The sequence below is a fragment of the Castanea sativa genome, chromosome 3, assembly GCF_040712315.1.
Source record: "Castanea sativa cultivar Marrone di Chiusa Pesio chromosome 3, ASM4071231v1".
Classification (NCBI taxonomy): Eukaryota; Viridiplantae; Streptophyta; class Magnoliopsida; order Fagales; family Fagaceae; genus Castanea; species Castanea sativa.
The window spans coordinates 11877480-11897237 of NC_134015.1; the positions used below are offsets into that span (position 1 = coordinate 11877480).

General features: G+C 34.4%; 2 protein-coding genes across 2 annotated transcripts; one reads left to right on the plus strand and one right to left on the minus strand.

Annotated features, from left to right (window-relative positions):
* Positions 1-4719: 4719 nt before the first annotated feature.
* LOC142628517 (uncharacterized) lies at positions 4720-6750 on the minus strand. The gene is made up of 4 exons (XM_075802600.1): positions 5508-6750; positions 5182-5386; positions 4869-5037; positions 4720-4737 (listed from the first exon to the last, which is right to left on the minus strand). Exons 1-4 carry the CDS (start codon positions 6748-6750, stop codon positions 4720-4722), a joined length of 1635 nt encoding a protein of 544 aa, XP_075658715.1.
* An 8550-nt stretch (positions 6751-15300) lies between these two features.
* LOC142627491 (cytochrome P450 71A1-like) lies at positions 15301-18606 on the plus strand. Its single transcript, XM_075801368.1, has 2 exons — positions 15301-16283; positions 17840-18606. The coding sequence occupies exons 1-2, from the start codon at positions 15339-15341 to the stop codon at positions 18458-18460; spliced, it is 1566 nt and encodes a 521-aa protein (XP_075657483.1). The 5' UTR covers positions 15301-15338; the 3' UTR covers positions 18461-18606.
* The last annotated feature ends 1152 nt before the right edge of the window (positions 18607-19758 follow it).

The window sequence follows — 19758 nt, forward strand, 5'->3', positions numbered from 1 at the left end:
TTGTGTATCGAAAATGGAGACCAAGACTCAATCAGGTCGGTAAGGTGATTTTTTAATTGAAGCAAGTATTATTTATAACTTTCAATCAACAGTGTATTTTATAAGGTCAACTGTATCAGATTAGGGTGGATGTCTCGTCATCTGCAGGTAAATGTGCAAGCAATAAGGACAAAATACAAGCTGTAATGAGAACCACCTAACATTGTTCCTTGTTGGTCATTTTTAGATGTTTTCTTTTCTTTCTTTGGAAATTCACAATGTTATTTGATGGTTGCTTTTAGTTTATAGATTTCATGCACTTAATTTACAAACCAAATGGCTGATCATTTGAAGCTAGTAATAAGGTCAAAAACTCCAAAGTTCAAACCAGATTATAACAGATTTCATGCACTTGATTAATGTCCTAACTATTAACCTATGCCACAATCAAAATTATCCAAATGTATCCCAATTAGGACCATAGTTTTCCACACCCCCATCTTATCACTAATCTCAGGGAATAGGTCAAGAAGTACTGCTAAAGCTTGTGAGGAATCTTAAAAGATGGACACCAGTTTAAGTAAAATTAAAGATAAAGTCATTGCAGGAAGATATAATAAGAAGAAAAAATATAGTAAGATCTAATTTAGAAGACCTAGGCAGATTCTGTGCTCAAAGTTTCCAGCTCGGCAGATTTCACCATTAGATGAATCATGTATCACATATATTTTAATTCAATCAGGTCGGCCTAATCTGAAGTGTATGGCCTGCTTTTCATTGTTCATAATTCTTATATTATATATACATGATTATGTTTTTAATATGAGTAATGAATTGGTGCATGCATGTACAAGAGCTAGGATGCATGACCTGCCTATTTGTCTGCACAGTTTGTGTACAACTAACTAGTAATATACTACCTCTGTATCCAACGGCCACAAAACTAGTAATATACTACAAAGTCCAATATGTCAATCAACCCCAGAGTTGTACTAACTTTCAACAAAAGTCTGACATGTTCACTGTCAATAGGGGAGAAATAACAAGAGTGCCCTATACAACAATTTTCACAATTTTTTCACAACATTTGAATTGTTAAGCATTTTTACTGGTTTTCATCTGTATATATTATTAACATCACTTTTTTATCTACCATTAATAATTTGTAATAAGTTACGTATGTGTATAAGGGAGCACATATGCACAGAGGCGAAATTAGAATTTAAAAATGAAAAGACCAGAGTCGTTGAGTTCATAATGTTAGGTTGGCAAACTGTGAGCAAATGTAATCTTAAATTAGTGTCTTGAGTGTGTTTAACATGACTTTAAAGATCAAGACATTTGCCTGTTAAAACTCATGAAGAATTGCTATTGTCAGGAATTTCAACACATCTTCGACATTTAGTCGATCAATTGGAACTTGTGTCTTATGTTGATTGATTAAGAATCGTGCTGAAAGAATCCTATTTTAACTCAATCAACTATCATGCATCGAGTGTTTTGTAAATTCTAAGCCAAGGTATAAAACAAGACCTAGAGCACGTTAGTTGAGATTTATGGATAGTCGTGCATTGTACATCTTGTGTTAGAGTTAACCAAGCTCTCTCAAAGCATCAACTGGAGTTCAAGTTGAAGAATTTGAAAGATCCAGCGATCCGGTTAAAGTTGCTGCATCCAATACACAATTAAGCTGTTGAAAAATAATCTTCAAGAGGGTTCTTGAAGTTGTGAGCAAGTATTTATGTTCAACAGAGTCTAGATATAAAAGAGTCCAAGAATTTGGATCTATGTGGGGTCATGTTATAAGTAAATACGACATGAGCTAACGATGATTTTAGTGTTAATCTACTGTAATAGTTTTCAATTCTATATATATTAGTGGACTTCCATTTTCTCTTGAGTTGATAGTTAAGCCCCTGGAGAGTCTTTTCCTCACCATATCACATGTCTCTTTTATCTTCGCAATTCTATATTGTGATATGATGTGCATGTGTTAACAAGGAACATATAATTTACAGATCATAATTGGCTAATTAACTTGGCTTAAAATTTGATAATTGGCACACCATGGTCTAAATTGTCCCAAAAAAAGTAATGACAAATATAAAAATCTAGCATTGAGAATGTCATATAAGAAATATGATGAGTTTAGGGTGCCAATCATATATTTTTTGAAAATTTTGAATAAATAATTTAAAGGCTGAAATACTATTTTCATCCTTACATTTTCACTACATTCCCACTTTGGTCCCCACTTTTTTATTTTACCACTTTTAGTCTCTAAAATGAAAAACGTGTTTTATTTTAGTCCTTATCGTCATCTCACTAACGGAAATTATTTACGTGGGAGACGGAGTATACTGTTGGCACATTAAATGTTGATGTGACCATTGAAATAATAATTATAATTTTATTTGGCATTAAAAAATGTCACATCAACATCTAAATTTAAAAAATTAATTTATCAATTTTAACTAAATAAAAAAAATTAAAACAGAATTAAAAACAAAAAATCACATGAATTGAGATCTAAGTGTATCTTGAACAAGAACAACAAGAACACCAACCCAAATTTAAGAACACAAAATTGAAAACCAAAAATCACAAACCTAGAAAATAATGAAAAATATGAAACAATTATCTATTACAATGAAGATATCGTTGCAATAAATTAACCTAAATTATTGTTGTCAATTATTTGTGATCGATTGCAATAAAATTTGTGAATAATAGCTTATTGCTACAAGATATTTGAAATAGTAAATTATCTATTGCAATAGCAAATATATTATTACATCAAAATTGTTATTAAAATATTTAAATTTTATTGCAACAAAATTTTTGTAGTACAAACCTTTTACCTCAAATTTCATTGCAACACTTTGTATAAACTATTACAATGACTCTGATATTATGGCAACAATATTTTTCGTTGTAATAAAAAAAAATTGTTATAGTGATGAGAGAATAAAATTTATAAATATGTTACTTATTGATTGCATGATTTGCATCCTCATGAATATTTATCATAACAGAATATGGAATTTCTTCAAGCCAAACTTCCTCTCAAGGCATGATTTGCCTTTGAACTATTGATATTTTGCAGGGTGATTACAAATTCACAACATAACAATGATGCATCCCTCATACTATACTTTCTACTTTTATCTCCTAGACCTAGAGCAATGGTGATGATTTTTCATAAATTTAATTTCCATAATGAATGTATATGACTCTACCAAGGGTAAAGGGTTGTTTTTCTCAACCAAAAAAAAAAAAAAAGAGTAGAGAGTTGGGTTTGTTTCTAACTTAAAACTCTTACGAAGGAAATAACTCATTCCTAAAAAGGGTGTCTTTAAATTGACTAGTAAAATCAAGTTTTTTTATCATCTTTTATGAGAATTGTGTCAATCATAACCTTCTATATAGGATTTTCTTTTTAATGTACCACACAGGGCGCATACATTAATGGAGAAATGAAAAATATCTAATAATACTGTAACATGAAATCATCGGCCAAAATATTAAAGGCTCAAAACAAGCCCAAAATGAATTTCTAAGTCTACACAGGTTCCCCTATTTTTCCAAATTTCATTGGGCCCAAAATTTTTAACAGCTTTGAATCTGTCACAACACCAAACATGCATAGAAGCTAAAAAAATTTGCCAAGAAAATTGGGCTTGAAGACCCGAGAGGCCCAAAACTTCAATTCAGCTAAGGACCGGGCCTAAAGCCTGTTGTGTTCCTCACGAAAGCCCAAATTCCTTTCTTACATAAAATAGGCAACCCAAGGGGGTCATGGTCTGCCCAAGGACTAAAAAAAATGATTTTTTTTTTTCTCTTCAACTCATTTTAGATCCAGAATTCCTTGGACCATGTCCCATTTCAAGCACATGAGAAATTGAGCACAACCCACTTAGTAAGGAAGCAAAATGGGAAAGAATAAAAAGCGGATAGGGGAAACAAGATGATGATACGTGTACAAGAAATTAAAAAAAAAAAAAAAAAAAGTACTTAGGACATTTATTAATTGACTATTTTAGAAAAAAAAATTTATTCCACTTTTATAAGAAATATAAAAAATTGTCAAAAAATTAATTTTTTTTTATTATTTTCTAATAAAAAGTTTCAAAAGATATTTTATAAGCATATCCTTAAGGAATCTTATCATGGTTTTAAAAACCGGTACGGTGAACGAACCGGAAAAGCAGCTAATTACCGGTTTTAAGGTCGGACCGGGGTCCGACCGATGGTCGAACCGGTGACGTCATAAATAATTTAATTATTATTTATTTAAATTATATAAATAATTAATAAATTTTTTAAAGAAGTATATAACATTTTTTAAAGAATTTAACATAAAACATTACAAAAAAATCATGCTTAACATAATAAACTATCAACAAAACCAAATAAATAAGTTCCTTAGTCATTATATTTACATCCAAATAGCAAATAACAAATAAGTTCATTACATCCAAATAGCAAATAAGTTTTAAAGTTTCAAACAAACAACTAATAAGTAATAAGTTTGAAAAGTCAAGCATCATTTGTTATGAAGAAAATTGAAATCAATATCATCATGTAAACCAAATGCCCCACCACTAGCATCATTATCATCATCCTCATCCTCATTTTCTTCATCTTCAATAGGAATAGGATGATTTTTATCTCTAAATCCGGGAGGAGCATCATCTTCATCACCAAATGATTCCAAATTGATGTCATCATCATCCTCAATCACTTCATTATCCATATCTATACAAATTCCAAAACCAAAGAATAATAAATGAAATAACGATTCTAATAATCATTTATCATAAATCATAAATAATCTAATTAAAATATGCAATTAGGCAAAGAATTGTTATAAGCTAATCTCTTTGTACATGACTAGAAGACCCTTCTTCGATTGGATGAGCTCCCTCTTCATATAATGCATTCTCTATCTCTTCATGATCCAGAAATGGAGGTTCCTCATCTTCCACTACCCAAAATTCAGTTTTATCGATACTTGCATAATCAATAGGATCAAAATTGAACTTCTTCCTTTTGACTCTATATCACAAAATGAATATAATGAATAATTGATAACCAAATCACTTATATTTCACAATCACAAAGAACCCACTCAACCAAATTAGTGAATCACTCATATTTTCCCACAACAACGTTAATTAAAAGAGATTATATAATATATACCTTTCTTTCAATCGGTAGTTATAATGAACATACACAAGATCATTAAGTCGTTGATGCTCCAATCTATTTCTTCTTTTGCTATGTATTTGTTCAAAAGCACTCCAATTCCGCTCACATCCCGAAGAGGCAGCTGTTTGGCTAAGGATCTGAATTGCAAACTTTTGTAAGGTTGGAGCACAAGATCCAAACAACTTCCACCACTCATCTAAGTTCCATATACAACACAAAACAAAGATACAATGAATCAATAAACATACTTATCCCAAAAATATAAAAAAGAGCTATAATCTTTAAAACATAATTAACTAAAGTAAATGATATCTTACCCGGCTGAGATGTCTTGGCTGATTCTTGAGCAAGTTGGGTTCCAAAAGTTTGTTCACGCTCTCGAAATAGCCTTAATTCCTCCACCAACTTCAATCGGCCAACTGAAACTTTTGATTTAATCACATCTGTCACAGCAGATTGTGTCTCTAGCCTCTTATTAAGAGTAGATGAGTTATATTGGAATGCAGGATTCAACCAATAAGCAGCAGCATGAATATCTCTATAGAATTGATTATCCCAACGATCCTTGATAATATTAACATAAGGCTCCCATAGTCTCTTCTTGTCCTTAAATTTTTTTTTGATTCCATCAATTACTCTATACATGCCATCATATACATAACCCATAGCTGGTTTTTCATCAGAATCAACAATGCGTAATAAACGAATCAATGGTGACATAATATGCACAATTACATGACAATCATTCCAAAATTGATTATCAAGAATGATTTTCACCACTGCCTTTGCTTTCTTATCTTTTGCATATCTTGATTCAACATAAAATTTGCCAGTCACCAATGCTTGTAAGTCATGCTTATGTTCCTTAAGACTCCCTAAGGCAATGAAAGTAGTAGCAAACCTAGTTGGCCCTGGACGCACAATTTCCGTCCAATTTTTTCTAGTCCTCAACCAAGCTTGCAAAGCCACATGATTATAGATGAACACTGTGATCTTGGATGCACGCTTTGCAAGTTTAGCTACATGATCCATCTTCCCAATCTCCTTAAAAATTAAGTTTAGGCAATGTGCTGCACAAGGTGACCAACTAATGTTCCTATATTTTCCACACAAAATTCTTCTAGCAGTTACATAATTTGCAGCATTGTTAGTAACCAAATGTACTATATTTGCAGGACCAACCCAATTAACAATTTCATCAAACAAGTTACTCAAATTAATAGCATCCTTAACCAAGTCAGAAGCATCAACAGAACGTATAAAAACAATTCCTTTAGGACAATAAACAAGGAAATTAATCAATGTTCTATGCCTAGTATCAGTCCACCCATCAGCCATTATTGTACAACCAGTGTCAGCCCAATATGAACGATAAGAATCAACAATCAATTGGACTTCTCTTTTTGCTTCTCTCAACAAAGGCACTCGAAGGGCATGATAATTTGGGCCTCTATATCCAGGACCATAAGAAGCTACAGCATTGAGCATAGGTTGATAATAACTAGAATTCACAGCATTAATTGGAATGCAAGCATCATACATCCATCTTGCTACAGCCATATTAACCCTCAATTTCTTTTCTTTGCCAGCAAGAACACTTTTAATAGAAGGTTGAGCTCCCGGTGTTGTTCTAGGAGCAAAGTAATTACCAATGTCACCAACCTTTCTCTTGCCAAGATTAGATCTTAATGGAAAATTACTAGGACCACCACTTCTATTTCCCCTACTTAACCCCTACCTCTAGGAGTAATTTCTTGGACATCTTCAAATTCTGGTGAGTTCTCTAATGGAGAATAATTAGATGCTTCTTGATCCTTTTTTGTTTGTTCTTTAGATTTAGCAATTTCCTTCAAATTCTCAACCATTTGAAACCTAACATCATAAGGTACACCCATACATGCAGCTACATCACCTTTAATTCCAGCTAGATGTCTTTTCATCCTATTAATGCCCCCTCCTTTATAACTTTTCCCACAATGTATACATCTATAGCTACTTTTTCCGTCTTTCAACTCTTCAGTCACATGATCCCATGTAGGATCACATTTCGCTCTCACAGATGAAGAATTAGCATTAGACCCGGTTGTAGAAGCATGTTCATTAGATGTTACAGAGGCAGACTCCATTTCACTCAACAATTTCAGACTTGCAGCAACTATTTTACCAACAAATAAATTCATCAACACAACAATCAACATAATGACATACACGTATAATTCTCTATAAAAAATATTTCGCAAACAATAATCTCTGTAAATCAAATCCACAACAAATCCCCACCATACAGAGAATCCACAACATGATCAAAAGCAAAATCAAAAGGAAAGAATGTTACCTGATGAACCCAAGCAGAGAAACAGAGAGCAACACTTCAGAGGAAAAAAAAAAACCCAGCAAACAAGAATTGAAAAAAACCCAGCAAACAACACTTCAGACTTCAAAGTCCACGATCACAACCATAAATTTCTCCTGCAAACAAGAATTGAAGCATGGAAATGAGAAATTTAAGTGAAAAAAGAAAAGAAAAATGAAAAGAAAGAAAGGGAAATTGAAATGAAAAAACAAAGGCAAAAATGAAATTGAACCATAGTTAGTTAGTTACCATACCCATTTTTAACTATATGTGGAGGCAGAGAGAGTGATCGTGGGTGTGGCGAGGGGCTGGGGCTGGGGCTTGCGCGTGCGAGGGGCTGGGGCGCGCGCGAGGGTCGCAGGCGGGCCGGGGCCGGGCGCGCGCGAGGGGCCGGGGCCGGGCGCGCGCGCGGAGGGCGAGGTGGGGCGCAGGCGTGGGGGCGGGGGGCTGGGGCGCGCGCACGCGAGGAGCTTGGGTGTGCGCGAGGGCCGCGAGGGTCGCGAGAGGCTGGGGCTGGGGCGTGCGCGAGGGGGCGAGGGGCTGGGGCGCGCGCGAGGGGCTGAGCGAGGGGCTGGGGTGAGGGCGAGGCACTGCGCTGAGCGATGAAGGCGTGAGGGAGAGCGTGATCACAGGGCTGAGAGCTTGAGGAATGAGTTGAGGAGGCTGGAGGCGACTGAAGAGAAGTGAGAGAGGCAGAGAGCTGAATGAATCTGATAGGTTAGGAATTAGGATTGATTAGGTTTAATTTTTTAGGCAAAACGGCACAGTTTTGAAATATGATCGGTTCCCGGTTCGACCGGCCGGTTTTCCGGTTTTTAAGGTTGAACCGGCCGGTCAGAACTGTTCACCGTTTTTAATGTTATTTCCAGTTTTACCTCATAACCGGACCGGATTTGAGGCCGGTTCCCGATTGAACTGGTCGGACCGGCCGGTCCGGTCCGGTTTTTAAAACTATGAATCTTATATCCAATCTTCTTAACTTCTTCGTGCTACCAGCTCAAGCGAAAAGACAAAACTAAAAGTAGCCTCATCTTGCCTTGGAGTTTCAACCAAGGAAAGCTATGCCCAAAGATCTAAAAGTGAGTTTGGTTCAGCTTTTTGAATTTTTTTTTTTTTTTGAAAAAGTGGCATTTTTAAAAAATGTGATATGAAATTTAACTTTTTTCTAAAAGCATAATGTTTGATAAAAACTGTTAAAAATACAATTAATAACACGTATACATTTAAAAATACTGAACAATTGTGTCCTTTCAATATTTTTAATAGTCACATTTTTTGTTAATAGATATTTTTTTCATTTAATAGGGACATTTTCAGTTAATAAGCATTTTTTTGACCAATAGACACATTTTCATTCAATAGACATCTTTTCAACAAATAAATGTGTGCTTGATCAAAGGAATTTTTTTTGGTTATATACATAAGTTTAAGGCAACATATAGCAAAGAAAAAAGAATCAATTTACGTTCTTTTGATGGAATGCAAATAACATGTGTAAGTCAAACCAAATTTGTAGAATAGTTACATAGTTCTATTATCTTAATATCTTACACTCCTTCGACTCATTGAAACACACATGTATTGAAGTATGACTCATTGAAACATACATGTATGAAAGTATGGAACTAATACCGTATATACCACAGTACTTTGTTGTTGAAAGCATTGCCCCCTTTAACCATCATAGATATCACGTTCATTAAGAAATTTCAAATTAAGGTGTGTGGGATCATACTTAACTGGATCTTCAAATTCATAACCCAAGCAGCGGCTACTCAACTCTCTTTGTTCCCTATCAAGGTCCAGCAAATATCTGCATCGTCATCATAACCCAAATTCTTTGATTTATCACCCACAATAATAAAAAAGATGAATGAGAAGAAGTTACCAAATGAAGAAATCATTTGGTATTATTTTTTATTGCTACCGTTGGTGTGGTTTGATTCAACCTTTTTACTACTTAGCCACAAAAAAAATGACTTACAAATAGCAATTTCAAAGAAGACCCACAGATTTCTTGTATTTTTAAAAAAGATAAAAGAGAAGAAGTTACCAAATGAATATGAACCACTATATATACCCAAAGAATTATGACCTTTCAAAAAACACATTTTCATTTAATATACACATTTTTGGTTAATATATATATTTTCATTCAATAGACACATTTTCATTCAATAAGCACATTTTTGTTCAAGAGACACATTTTTGTTCAATAAGCACATTTTTTTGTCAATAGACACATTTTCATTCAATACGCACCTTTAATATATATCCAATATGAAGGGTTATGACATTTTCAATATGCATATTTTGGTATATCCAATTTGAATGGTTATGACCTTTCAATAGACATCTTTTGGTATATATATTACAACCTATCTTGTATATACCTATATATACAATACAAATCAAACTAGAAATGCAACATTATGTCCCTTATTTCTTTCCATAAAAAACTAATAAATAAAACATCATTACTTTTTTTTCTTCACAAAACTCATTCAGTAGTTATTCCTCTGCATTGCATGGGTTAGTGACTAGTATACTATAAAACCGAAACATCTGACTTTTATTTGACTTCTTTAGAGCTTGCCACTTTTGCTTTGCACTCTCCACAATTTTACACATTAGCAATATTTAAAAAATAAAATAAAAAACACTCTCCTTCTCCCTAAAAACAAAACCCAATCAATTTAACACAAAAAAAAACTCTCTCTCAAACGCAAACTCAGCCCAAGTCCCCCCAAAACAAAACCCCTGTTCAAAACCTCTCTTTCAAACACACTCTCATCTCCTTCTTCTTCTTCAACTATCTCATTTAACGCAACTCCCTCTCCTTTTCTCAGCCTCTCCTTCTTCTTCTTCACCCTGTGTTGGTGAGATTTTAGCCCCGCACCATGAGGTGGGGCAATGATGGGTTTAGACTTTTTAGACCCACCCCACGTTTATAAGGTTAAATTGTAATTTTTTCATATCTTTTTTTTTTTTTTGGTTAACAGGATGCTTCATTAACAAAACTACCCATCCTCTAGAACAAAGGGAACAAACCGGTCATACAAAGTTCCAACTGAATCAAGGCTGAGAAGGAGAGCAACATCAGAAAGGGGTTCTAAAAAAATGGAAAAATCCTGACCTAGGAGTGCACCCCATCTAGTGAGGGCATCCGCACACTTATTTGCCTCTCTAAAACAATGCTGAATCCTAACTATGGGAATATCTCTTAGGCTATTCCTATAATCAGCCACCAATACATCAATATCATTAGGATTATCCAACTCTTTCTTCAAGAGATCCACAACCAGCTTGGAATCTAGTTCAACCTCAACTGCTGCCAGCTTGAGAGCAATACATAATCTGATGCCATCTCTAAGGGCCCAAAGTTCAGTTGCTACACTAGTTGTAATCCCGATTGCACGAGCAAAACCCTTAACCCATTCACCCTTCTCATTCCTAACTAGACCACCTCCACCAGCCAAACCGGGGTTACCCAAAGAGGATCCATCTGTATTCAGCTTGAACCAGTTGAGAGGAGGGAAATGCCATCGAATCTGGATTTTATACTTGGTTTGAATCTACTTCCCATTGATTCCTAGACAGAGAAATTAAGTAGCTTTAGCCAACGTTTCAGCTTTAAAGTCCTGATGAGAGCGAGATCTTCCAAAGGCAATATTGTTTCGGTGAAGCCAAAGATTCCAAAGTACAAAAGGAAAGAGAATGCTCCATTGAATACCCGAAGTCGTGTTAATCCTAGAACTTGGCAGTTCAGCTTCAGCCAGTCCACCAGGCTAGCTCCGTAAAACAATTTTTTTTGAATCGGGGGAGTTAAGGAATTCCAAAACATTTGTGCCGTGGGGCAATCCCTTAAGGTGTGTGTGATTGTTTCAGTAGCATTGTTACACATGGGGCAAAGAAAAGGAGTATCCATACCTCGTTTACGCAGAATGGCTCGAACCGGTATACTGTGGTGGCAACATTTCCAGAGAAAGCACTTAATCTTCGGGAGGGTTTGCACTTTCCACACCCAATCCCCTCTAAAGATTCAGCCTGCCTTGTTGTTGTCATCCAAATTGGCCAGGCAGTATGCCTCCTTAAGCTTGAATTCACCATTAAGGGATGAATACCAGGAGAGTCGGTCTCCACCTTGGTTGGAGAATGGTAAAGGGGTAGCTTTCATTTCCAACTAAATAGATGCAGGGAGCTCAAATGACAAACCCTCCCATTTCCACCCCAAGAAACTAGAGATATCTTTTAACATAAGATTTTCCTCACCTTTGTTTAAGGGATCTGAGTTCAGACTTCGCAAAGGGCCTATGTTCAGCCACTTGTCAAACCAAAGAAATAAGAAGCTATCTTTACCAGCAATCCATTTGGAGCCTTCAGAAAAAATATCCTCTCCTTTTTTAAGGCCTGCCCAAGTAGTGGAACATGAGGAAAAGGTTGTTGTGCTCCTTGGAGTTCTTCCTTGTCTTCAGTATTTATTAGTCAATACTCTCACCCACAAGGAGGACTTTTCCAAATGAAATCTACAATTAAGCTTGGCTAACAGAGCAGTGTTTTTCGGTTTGGCTGCTTGAATTCCTAGACCACCTTCCTCTTTTGCTTTTGTGATTTTATTCCAGCCAATGAGATGTATCTTTTTCTTGTTTTCAGACGAGCCCCAAATAAAGTTTCTATTCAACTTGTCTATTCCCTAAAGAATTTTGGGAGGCAGAGCTACACATTGCATCACATACTGGGTGGGGCGAGGCTTCGCGTGGCCCCAAGGAGCAGGGATGGGGGCAAGAATATTTTCCCTATCATGTGGGGCAGAGTGGGGATGGAGCAAGACAAAGCCATGCGGGACGAGAACGAAGACCTCATCCTTCGGCCCAACCCCACCCCATTGCCATCCGACCATCCCTATGCCTAGTTGATTTGATGGCACAGTTGAGCTTTAATTCAAATTTTGTAGAGTACCACTGCAACAATCTACCCAATATGGAAACAACTACTTTTGTTTTTATTATTATTAATGTACTAAGAAAAACATGTGGAGAAGTTTAAAAGAAGGAAAACAAATAAAAATAACCTAAAAGGTAGAGAGAATAAGTGAATGAGAATAAAATAAGGTAAAAAAAACGTTGGTAGGATATTTATTTAGGGTAAAAAATATAAATAATGCTAGAGATATAACAAATTTCACTACATCACATCTAGAAACTAATGTCATCAGTCATAAAATTTTTTCTTTATATTTGTTTATTATTTATTTGAATATTAATGTCTGACAAAATTGACTCCCAAGGTACAACATGTGTCTGACAAAATGTCTTACTTATGTATTAATTTAAGTCAACTTTGTTCCTCTTGGTTTAGTTTCCACTGTTTTTTTTTTCCCATATGCATTTAGGCATACTGGGCCATTAACATAATTGGTATTTTTAGTACGTTATAAGTTTCATCATAAAAACCGAAATTGCAATATTAGAATGGTATTCTTATTTTCTCAAAAAAGGAACAGTAGCCTTCTTACAATGGAATTTTTTTATGAATTATATGTTTCATATTAATTTGTGTTTGCGAAAAAAAATCAAACAATGGAAAAAATTATAAATTTTATAACATTAAAACATTAAGGGCTGATGGAGAGGTGAATTCGTTGGTGCGGTATCTATCTCTATGCCGCTGTCTCATACCGTTGCTGATATGGAAGCCTTAGCGTGTCAAATTTGCTACTGAGATTGGCCTGCAGAGAGTAATTTTTGAAGGGAATTTCAGCCATGGTTATCAATGCTTTAAATCAAAGTAGTGCTGGATTATCAACCTATGGAGTTGTCATTGAAGACATTTGCTGTCCAGCTTTGGTTTTTTAGTCCTCTGTTTTCAATCATGCTAGTCGTTCTTGTAACTGTGCTGCTGATGCCTTAGCCAAAAAAGCTAAAGGCAGTCGGGGTGCCCAGGTGTGGCTCAACGATCCACTTGAGGATATTGCCTCTTTGTTGTTATTTGATGTTCATTAAGTTCTTGTTCGTTTTCAATAAAAGGCCAGGGTTCTTGTCTGGTTTCTCAACAAAAAAAATATTAAGGGATAGAACCATTACTAAGTGAGAGACAGAGTGAAAAAATTCTTTGAAAAAAATTAAAGCTATTTTTTAAAACCTCTTAAGTTGTGGGTTAGCAACAAGTAATATATATAAAATCAAAACAATTTGACTTGTGATTGGCTTCCTATTAAATTGCCATATAACTTTTTGAGGCCTTCCATATATAATATCCATTACAATCTCACATAAAATATTTTATTAATTTTATAGATTTTTTTTTCATGTGAGAAAACAATTTAATGGCAAATTTTAACAAGATTGACGGAATGCCTGAATTGAATAAATATAAAACTTAAGAGACTCAATATAAAAAAAATAAAGTTAGAGGACTAAAATGAATTTCAGTCAAACTTAAAAATTACAATTTGCATTTAAGACAAAACTAAAAATATCTATATTTAAAATAGAAAAGGAAATATTTAAAAAAGTGAATGCGAAAAACTCATTTATCGTGTAAAACATGAAGAATCTTTTTTTTGAAAGGAAGGAAAACGTGAAGAATCTGGCCCATGTAGGGATGGCAATGGGGCGGGGCGGGGCGGGGCCGAAGGATGGGGTCTTTGTTCCCGCCCCGCAAGGTTTTGTCTTTCCCCATCCTCGCCCCGCATGACAGGGAAAAAATTTTCACCTCATCCCCGCCCATTAGGGCCCTGCGAAGCCCCGTCCCACCCCGTAAAACTCTACTTTTTGTTAATTTTCTTTACAACTAGTATAATTTTTTTAATGAAACTTATTTCATTAATAAAAATATAGTTGAAATTACAACTAAATTTATCCCATCAAATCAAATCAATTTTTTTAAAAAATTGAATAATATATCCAATTGTATAACAAGACAATCATAAATAAAAAAAATAAAAAAATCTCATAGTATAACACATAACAAAATAAAGGCAGAGAACCACATTAGGTAGAATAAAATAAGCTAATATTGATATGTTTGTTTAATATAATAGGGTTTTAAGGTATAAAAAATTTATAATTATAACATTTAGCAACGCGGGGCGGGGATGGGAACGGGGAGGGGGAGAGGCGAGGCGGGGTGAGTCTAAAAAGTCTAAACCCTTCACCGCCTCGCCCCGTGATACGGGACTAAAATCTTGCCACATTCCCGCCCTACCACCTTTGCGTGGTAGGGAAAATCCGTGTGGGGCGAAACGGGGAGAGGCAGGTTAAGCGGGGCTGAAAAAAATTGTCATCTCTAAGCCCATGGTGTTAAAGAGTGTATGATAAAGTAATAATTTTATTTTAAATACAATGGCTACAACATTTTTATAATAAATATTATGGTTAGTTACTAGTTATTATTAGTAAGTAAAAAAGTAATTTCAATATTAAGTCTAAATTAAAATTGGTAACATAATATGATTTGTTATAAAAATGTGATGAAAATATTATGTACATGCATTTTTTTTTTAATGCTGTAAAGCAACATAATTAGCTTCTAGAAAAATTCAAATAGTCTTGTGAACCATGGCGCCCCAAGGAGGAAAAGACAAATTGGTCCACCACTCAAAAAAAACATGAAGCGTACGGGATCGACTCACTCCACACAACAAACACATGCTCAACAGCTCAAGTTTGCATTATTGGAACTCAATGATTTGATCTATATTTCATGAATTTAATGGAAGGAAAACGTGTCAAGGTGCCAATATATATTTCACCTAAACGTTAGTTCCATTCTCAGAAATAACACAGTAGTGGTAATGGATCTAAAATTGTTGCAATCATTGTGGCAAGAGTCGCATGGAGTACTAGCACATACCCTTCACTTCCTTATTCCTCTTCTTCTTCCACTTCTTATCCTTCTCCTTTTGCTTAATCTCAATAGAGATAGGAATCTCAATTTACCTCCATCCCCACCAAAGCTACCAATAGTTGGTAACCTTCATCAAATAGGCTTACTTCCCCACCGCTCTTTCCAAGCCCTTTCCAACAAGCATGGTCCCTTAATGTTCTTGCACTTAGGCTGTGTTCCAACTCTTATAGTTTCCTCCCCAGAAATGGTGAGAGAAATATTGAAGAGCCATGACATTGTCTTTGCGAATCGAGCAAGAACAACTGCTGTAGATATCTTTCTCAATGGAAGCACAGACTTGGCGTTTGCACCCTATGGTGAGTATTGGAAACAAGTTAAAAAAACTTGTGTTCAAGAGCTTTTGAGCCTCGATAGAGTGCAATCATTTCAATTCTTGAGGGAAGAAGAGGTTGATATTATGATCAAGAAGATACAATGTTCATGTCTAGGAGGAAAACAGGTTAATATAAGTGAAATGTTGCTTACTGTCACAAACAACATTGTGTTTGGAACAATTATAGGACAAAGAAATGAAGGAGAAGATGGTAAGAGAAGATATGGGTTGTTGTGGATGAAGGTAATGAAGGAATTTGCATGTTTTTGTTTTAGAGACTATTTTCCTTTTTTGGGATGGTTAGATGTGCTTACAGGTTTTACCTCAAGACTGAAAAGGACTTTCAAAGACATAGATGCATTGTTCGAATTGGTGATTAAGGAGCACAAGGACAAGATGTTGACAACAGACGGTGGCCAGTCCGATAAGAAAAATTTTGTAGAAATTCTCCTCCAGCTTAAGGAAGATGGCGTGCTTGACTTTGATCTAAATCAAGACAGCATCAAAGCAATCCTACTGGTCTCTCTCTCTCTCTCTCTCTCTCCTTTTCCTCTTTTTTTTTTTTTTTTTCTTTTCCTAGCGCGGTGTAGTCTCGACTGTTTGAAGTTGAACCCCTAACCCATTCCCCGAGATGATTGCAGTCTCTCATCCCACACACATCAAAATTACACACAAAAAAATCCCTCGGTGTGGCTCTATAATGTTAAGGATAAATACTCATACACATACCTTATTATTGTTACGTAAATACAAAGTTGTGTGATTTTTTTTTTAACTGAAATCATGTCTTCAAATGTAACTTAAAGGTTTCAAACTCTTGATCTCATAAGGCCTTATACAAACCACAAGTGTCGATCCTTCCACCATGCCACTTAGATAATGACCTAAGGTCCTAAAGTGGAAGAGAGTGGCTCTATTAGCCAATGTAATATATTTATTATATTCATATCTCATAGCATAGAAATTTTAATTAGGGTTCAAACATTAGCCAATAAATAAAAATTATCCCCTCACTCTTCTAATGTTGTGCCCTCTGTTTAGTACATTCGTATTCCCCAAAACAAGAAGGTAAACCCACTCCTTTCTCAAACTATCAAAATAAAAATTCAAAATTAATAGTTTCCCAAACAAAACCGTGATCACCTCTAAGAATGAAAGTCCAAAATAAAAAGGTATATTCTCTCTCCATTTTGATTCTGAAAAAAATCAAACAGTAAAAATTTTGTTTTTCAGCTTTTTTTTTTAGGTGCTCGATGCTCCTCAATCACTACTTACCTTTCATTCCATTTCTTGTTGGCTTTCCCTTTACCTTTCTCTTTTCTTTTTTATTTAAATTTATTCTTTTTGTTGCTGAGCTTAACTTTGAATTTTTTTTCTTTTTCTTTTTATAGTATTCACTTTGTTTTTCTTTCACATATAAACTTAATTTATTGGATTTAAATCCTCTAGATTTCTTAGGATACTCCACCAGTAAATTTTTTTAAATCCTAACCACTCTAGTCACAATTGTACTTCTTATAAACCCGGTTTTTATTGTTCTATACTTTAATATTTATTTTATTCTAGTTAAATTACAATTTTCTTTTAAATATAGTTTTTTATAAAAAGTTTTACAAATAAATGAAAATTTCTCTAATTAAAGTACTAAATTTTATGAAAAGGCTAGCTTCTTTTATAAATACATATACTGCTTACCGTTACTAACAATATATGTATTCCTTCAAAGTTTATCAAAATTAAAATTGATAAAATTTTATTTAAGATAAAATATGTCACAAAAAATATTACGTGATTTAGTCATATTATCAATTGAGAATAAAATATTAACAAAAAAAAGAACTAGCAATAAGAAGACATTTTAACGAAAAAAACTATAAAAAAAAAAAGAACTAAATAAATTGCAATTAATTAATACTTAAATATAAGAAAGTATCCTACTTACAATTTTCTCCTTAGGCAACAAAATACATCAAATCGGCCCTACAAACGACTAGACTAACCATTAGGTTTATACATATATACATACACATACAAACAAATATAGACTAAAGCTTTTTATTTGGTCTGAAATTCAGGATATGTTTGTGGGATCAACTGATACTTCCTTAACAACAATGGAGTGGGCAATAGCGGAGCTCATGAAAAAACCAAATATCATGAAGAAAGCACAAGAAGAGGTCAGACAAGTGGTTGGAAGGAAATCAAAGGTGGTTGTAAATGATGTCAATCAAATGTGCTACTTAAAATGTATCGTCAAGGAAACACTACGATTACATCCTCCTGTGCCATTCTTGATTCCTAGAGAAACATCTGCAAATGCTAAACTTGGAGGCTATGACATTCCTTGTAAAACAAGAGTGTATGTCAATTCTTGGGCCATTCAAAGAGACCCGAAATTCTGGGACAAGGCTGAGGAGTTCCTTCCAGAGAGATTCAATACTAATAATAGCAATCCGATTGATTTTATAGGCCAAGACTTTCAATATATCCCATTTGGAGGTGGAAGAAGGGTATGCCCTGGTATGTCAGCTGGACTAAAAACAGTTGAGTATGTTCTTGCCAACCTCTTATATTGGTTTGATTGGGAGTTTCCTGGTAGTGCAATAGGAGAGGAGTTGGACATGAGTGAGGTCTTTGGGCTTAGTGTTCATAAGAAAGTCCCTCTTTATCTTGCCGCAACTCCTTACTATCCTTAAACCTATGAGTCTATAGATATTTGTGAGCTACTAAGCTTCAAGTATCAGTGTAGTTGCCATGTTCTTGTTTAAATCTTTTACTTTTCACAAAATTATGTATTCTTGTATTGCTGAATAGCTTTTGGAGCTAATATATACTAGAATAAAGGTTCCAAATATGTTAAAAAGCTTCATTTAGATTAAAATTGTTAAGTAGTTGTAGCCTTTTCCACATGGAAGTACCATAAAAGTATATTTTCAACACTGAGAAAAATACCTTTTATAAGCAAGAAATGAGAGAAATTCTCAATTCAATCCACAGTATAAATCCACAAATATCTTGACATGAGTTACATGACCATAAGCATGATGTTTTTTGGAGCAATAATTGATAGCTTTGTCGCAAAAGAAAAAAAAAATCTCTTCCACTCATTTTACATCCAATGTTTTACTTAATAGCCATAATTGAAGCATTAATGTATACATTTTAAGTGGTAAAATAGTAATGTCCACAATTGAGACATGAAAGATTATGGCTGCACTTTTTGCAAGGGGTTGTTCAGTTTTTTACAGTGAAGCAACTGAAATTTTGGCTTGTCATAGATAGTGGCGGAGCTGGGGATTAATCTTTGGGGGCCAAATAAAAAGCAGAGCAATTAAATTTTTTTTCCCATGTGTTGTTTTCAAAGTTACTATCTTTCCTTCTCTTTAAGAAAAAATAAATGATTAATAAATTAAAAATTCTAAAAATTAGACAAATAGGAAATAATCATTAAATCCATGACAAAAGTTCTAATCAAATAAGAATAAAACCCTTCTCAAAAAAAAAAAAAAAATAAACCAATTAGTAATTACACATTATATTAGTTTATTCATAATATATTTTAATTTATCAATTTTAATAAGAGTTTATTATATTTAGGCTGAGTTTGGATACGGATGAAAATTATTGCGTCTGCGACTTCAGCGTTTTTTTTTTTTTTTTCCTTCTGCTGCACGCGTTTCATAGGGGACAAGGCTACTGTTCATGTCACTTTCAGCACATTTGTGGGTCCTGTGTACTGTTCATGGGACCCACAAACTTCACTTTACAGATTTTTTTTTTATTAAAAATAGGTCCCACGGTACTATTCATACATTTAAAAATTATTTTGCTACAGTGTTTTCAGTTTTCAGTTTTCAATTTTCAGCAATAAGCTCTATCCAAACGGACCCTTATATGTTATATAATATCAATATTAATTTAATATGAAAATAGAGAAGAAAAGTCTTTATCTGAGTAAAACTTTGCTTCAGCTTTTGAAGACTTGAACTGTGAA

What these genes read in the sequence shown, in the direction of transcription:
- LOC142628517 (XM_075802600.1), bottom strand. Translation starts at nt 6,750, where the DNA reads ATGGCTGTAGCAAGATGGATGTATGATGCTTGCATTCCAATTAATGCT. An exon ending in AGCCAAGACATCTCAGCCGG is followed by an intron (nt 5,387 to 5,507) that starts GTAAGATATCAT and finishes TATGGAACTTAG; the next exon opens with ATGAGTGGTGGAAGTTGTTT. An exon ending in AACTACCGATTGAAAGAAAG is followed by an intron (nt 5,038 to 5,181) that starts GTATATATTATA and finishes TTTGTGATATAG; the next exon opens with AGTCAAAAGGAAGAAGTTCA.
- LOC142627491 (XM_075801368.1), top strand. Translation starts at nt 15,339, where the DNA reads ATGGATCTAAAATTGTTGCAATCATTGTGGCAAGAGTCGCATGGAGTA. An exon ending in GCATCAAAGCAATCCTACTG is followed by an intron (nt 16,284 to 17,839) that starts GTCTCTCTCTCT and finishes TCTGAAATTCAG; the next exon opens with GATATGTTTGTGGGATCAAC.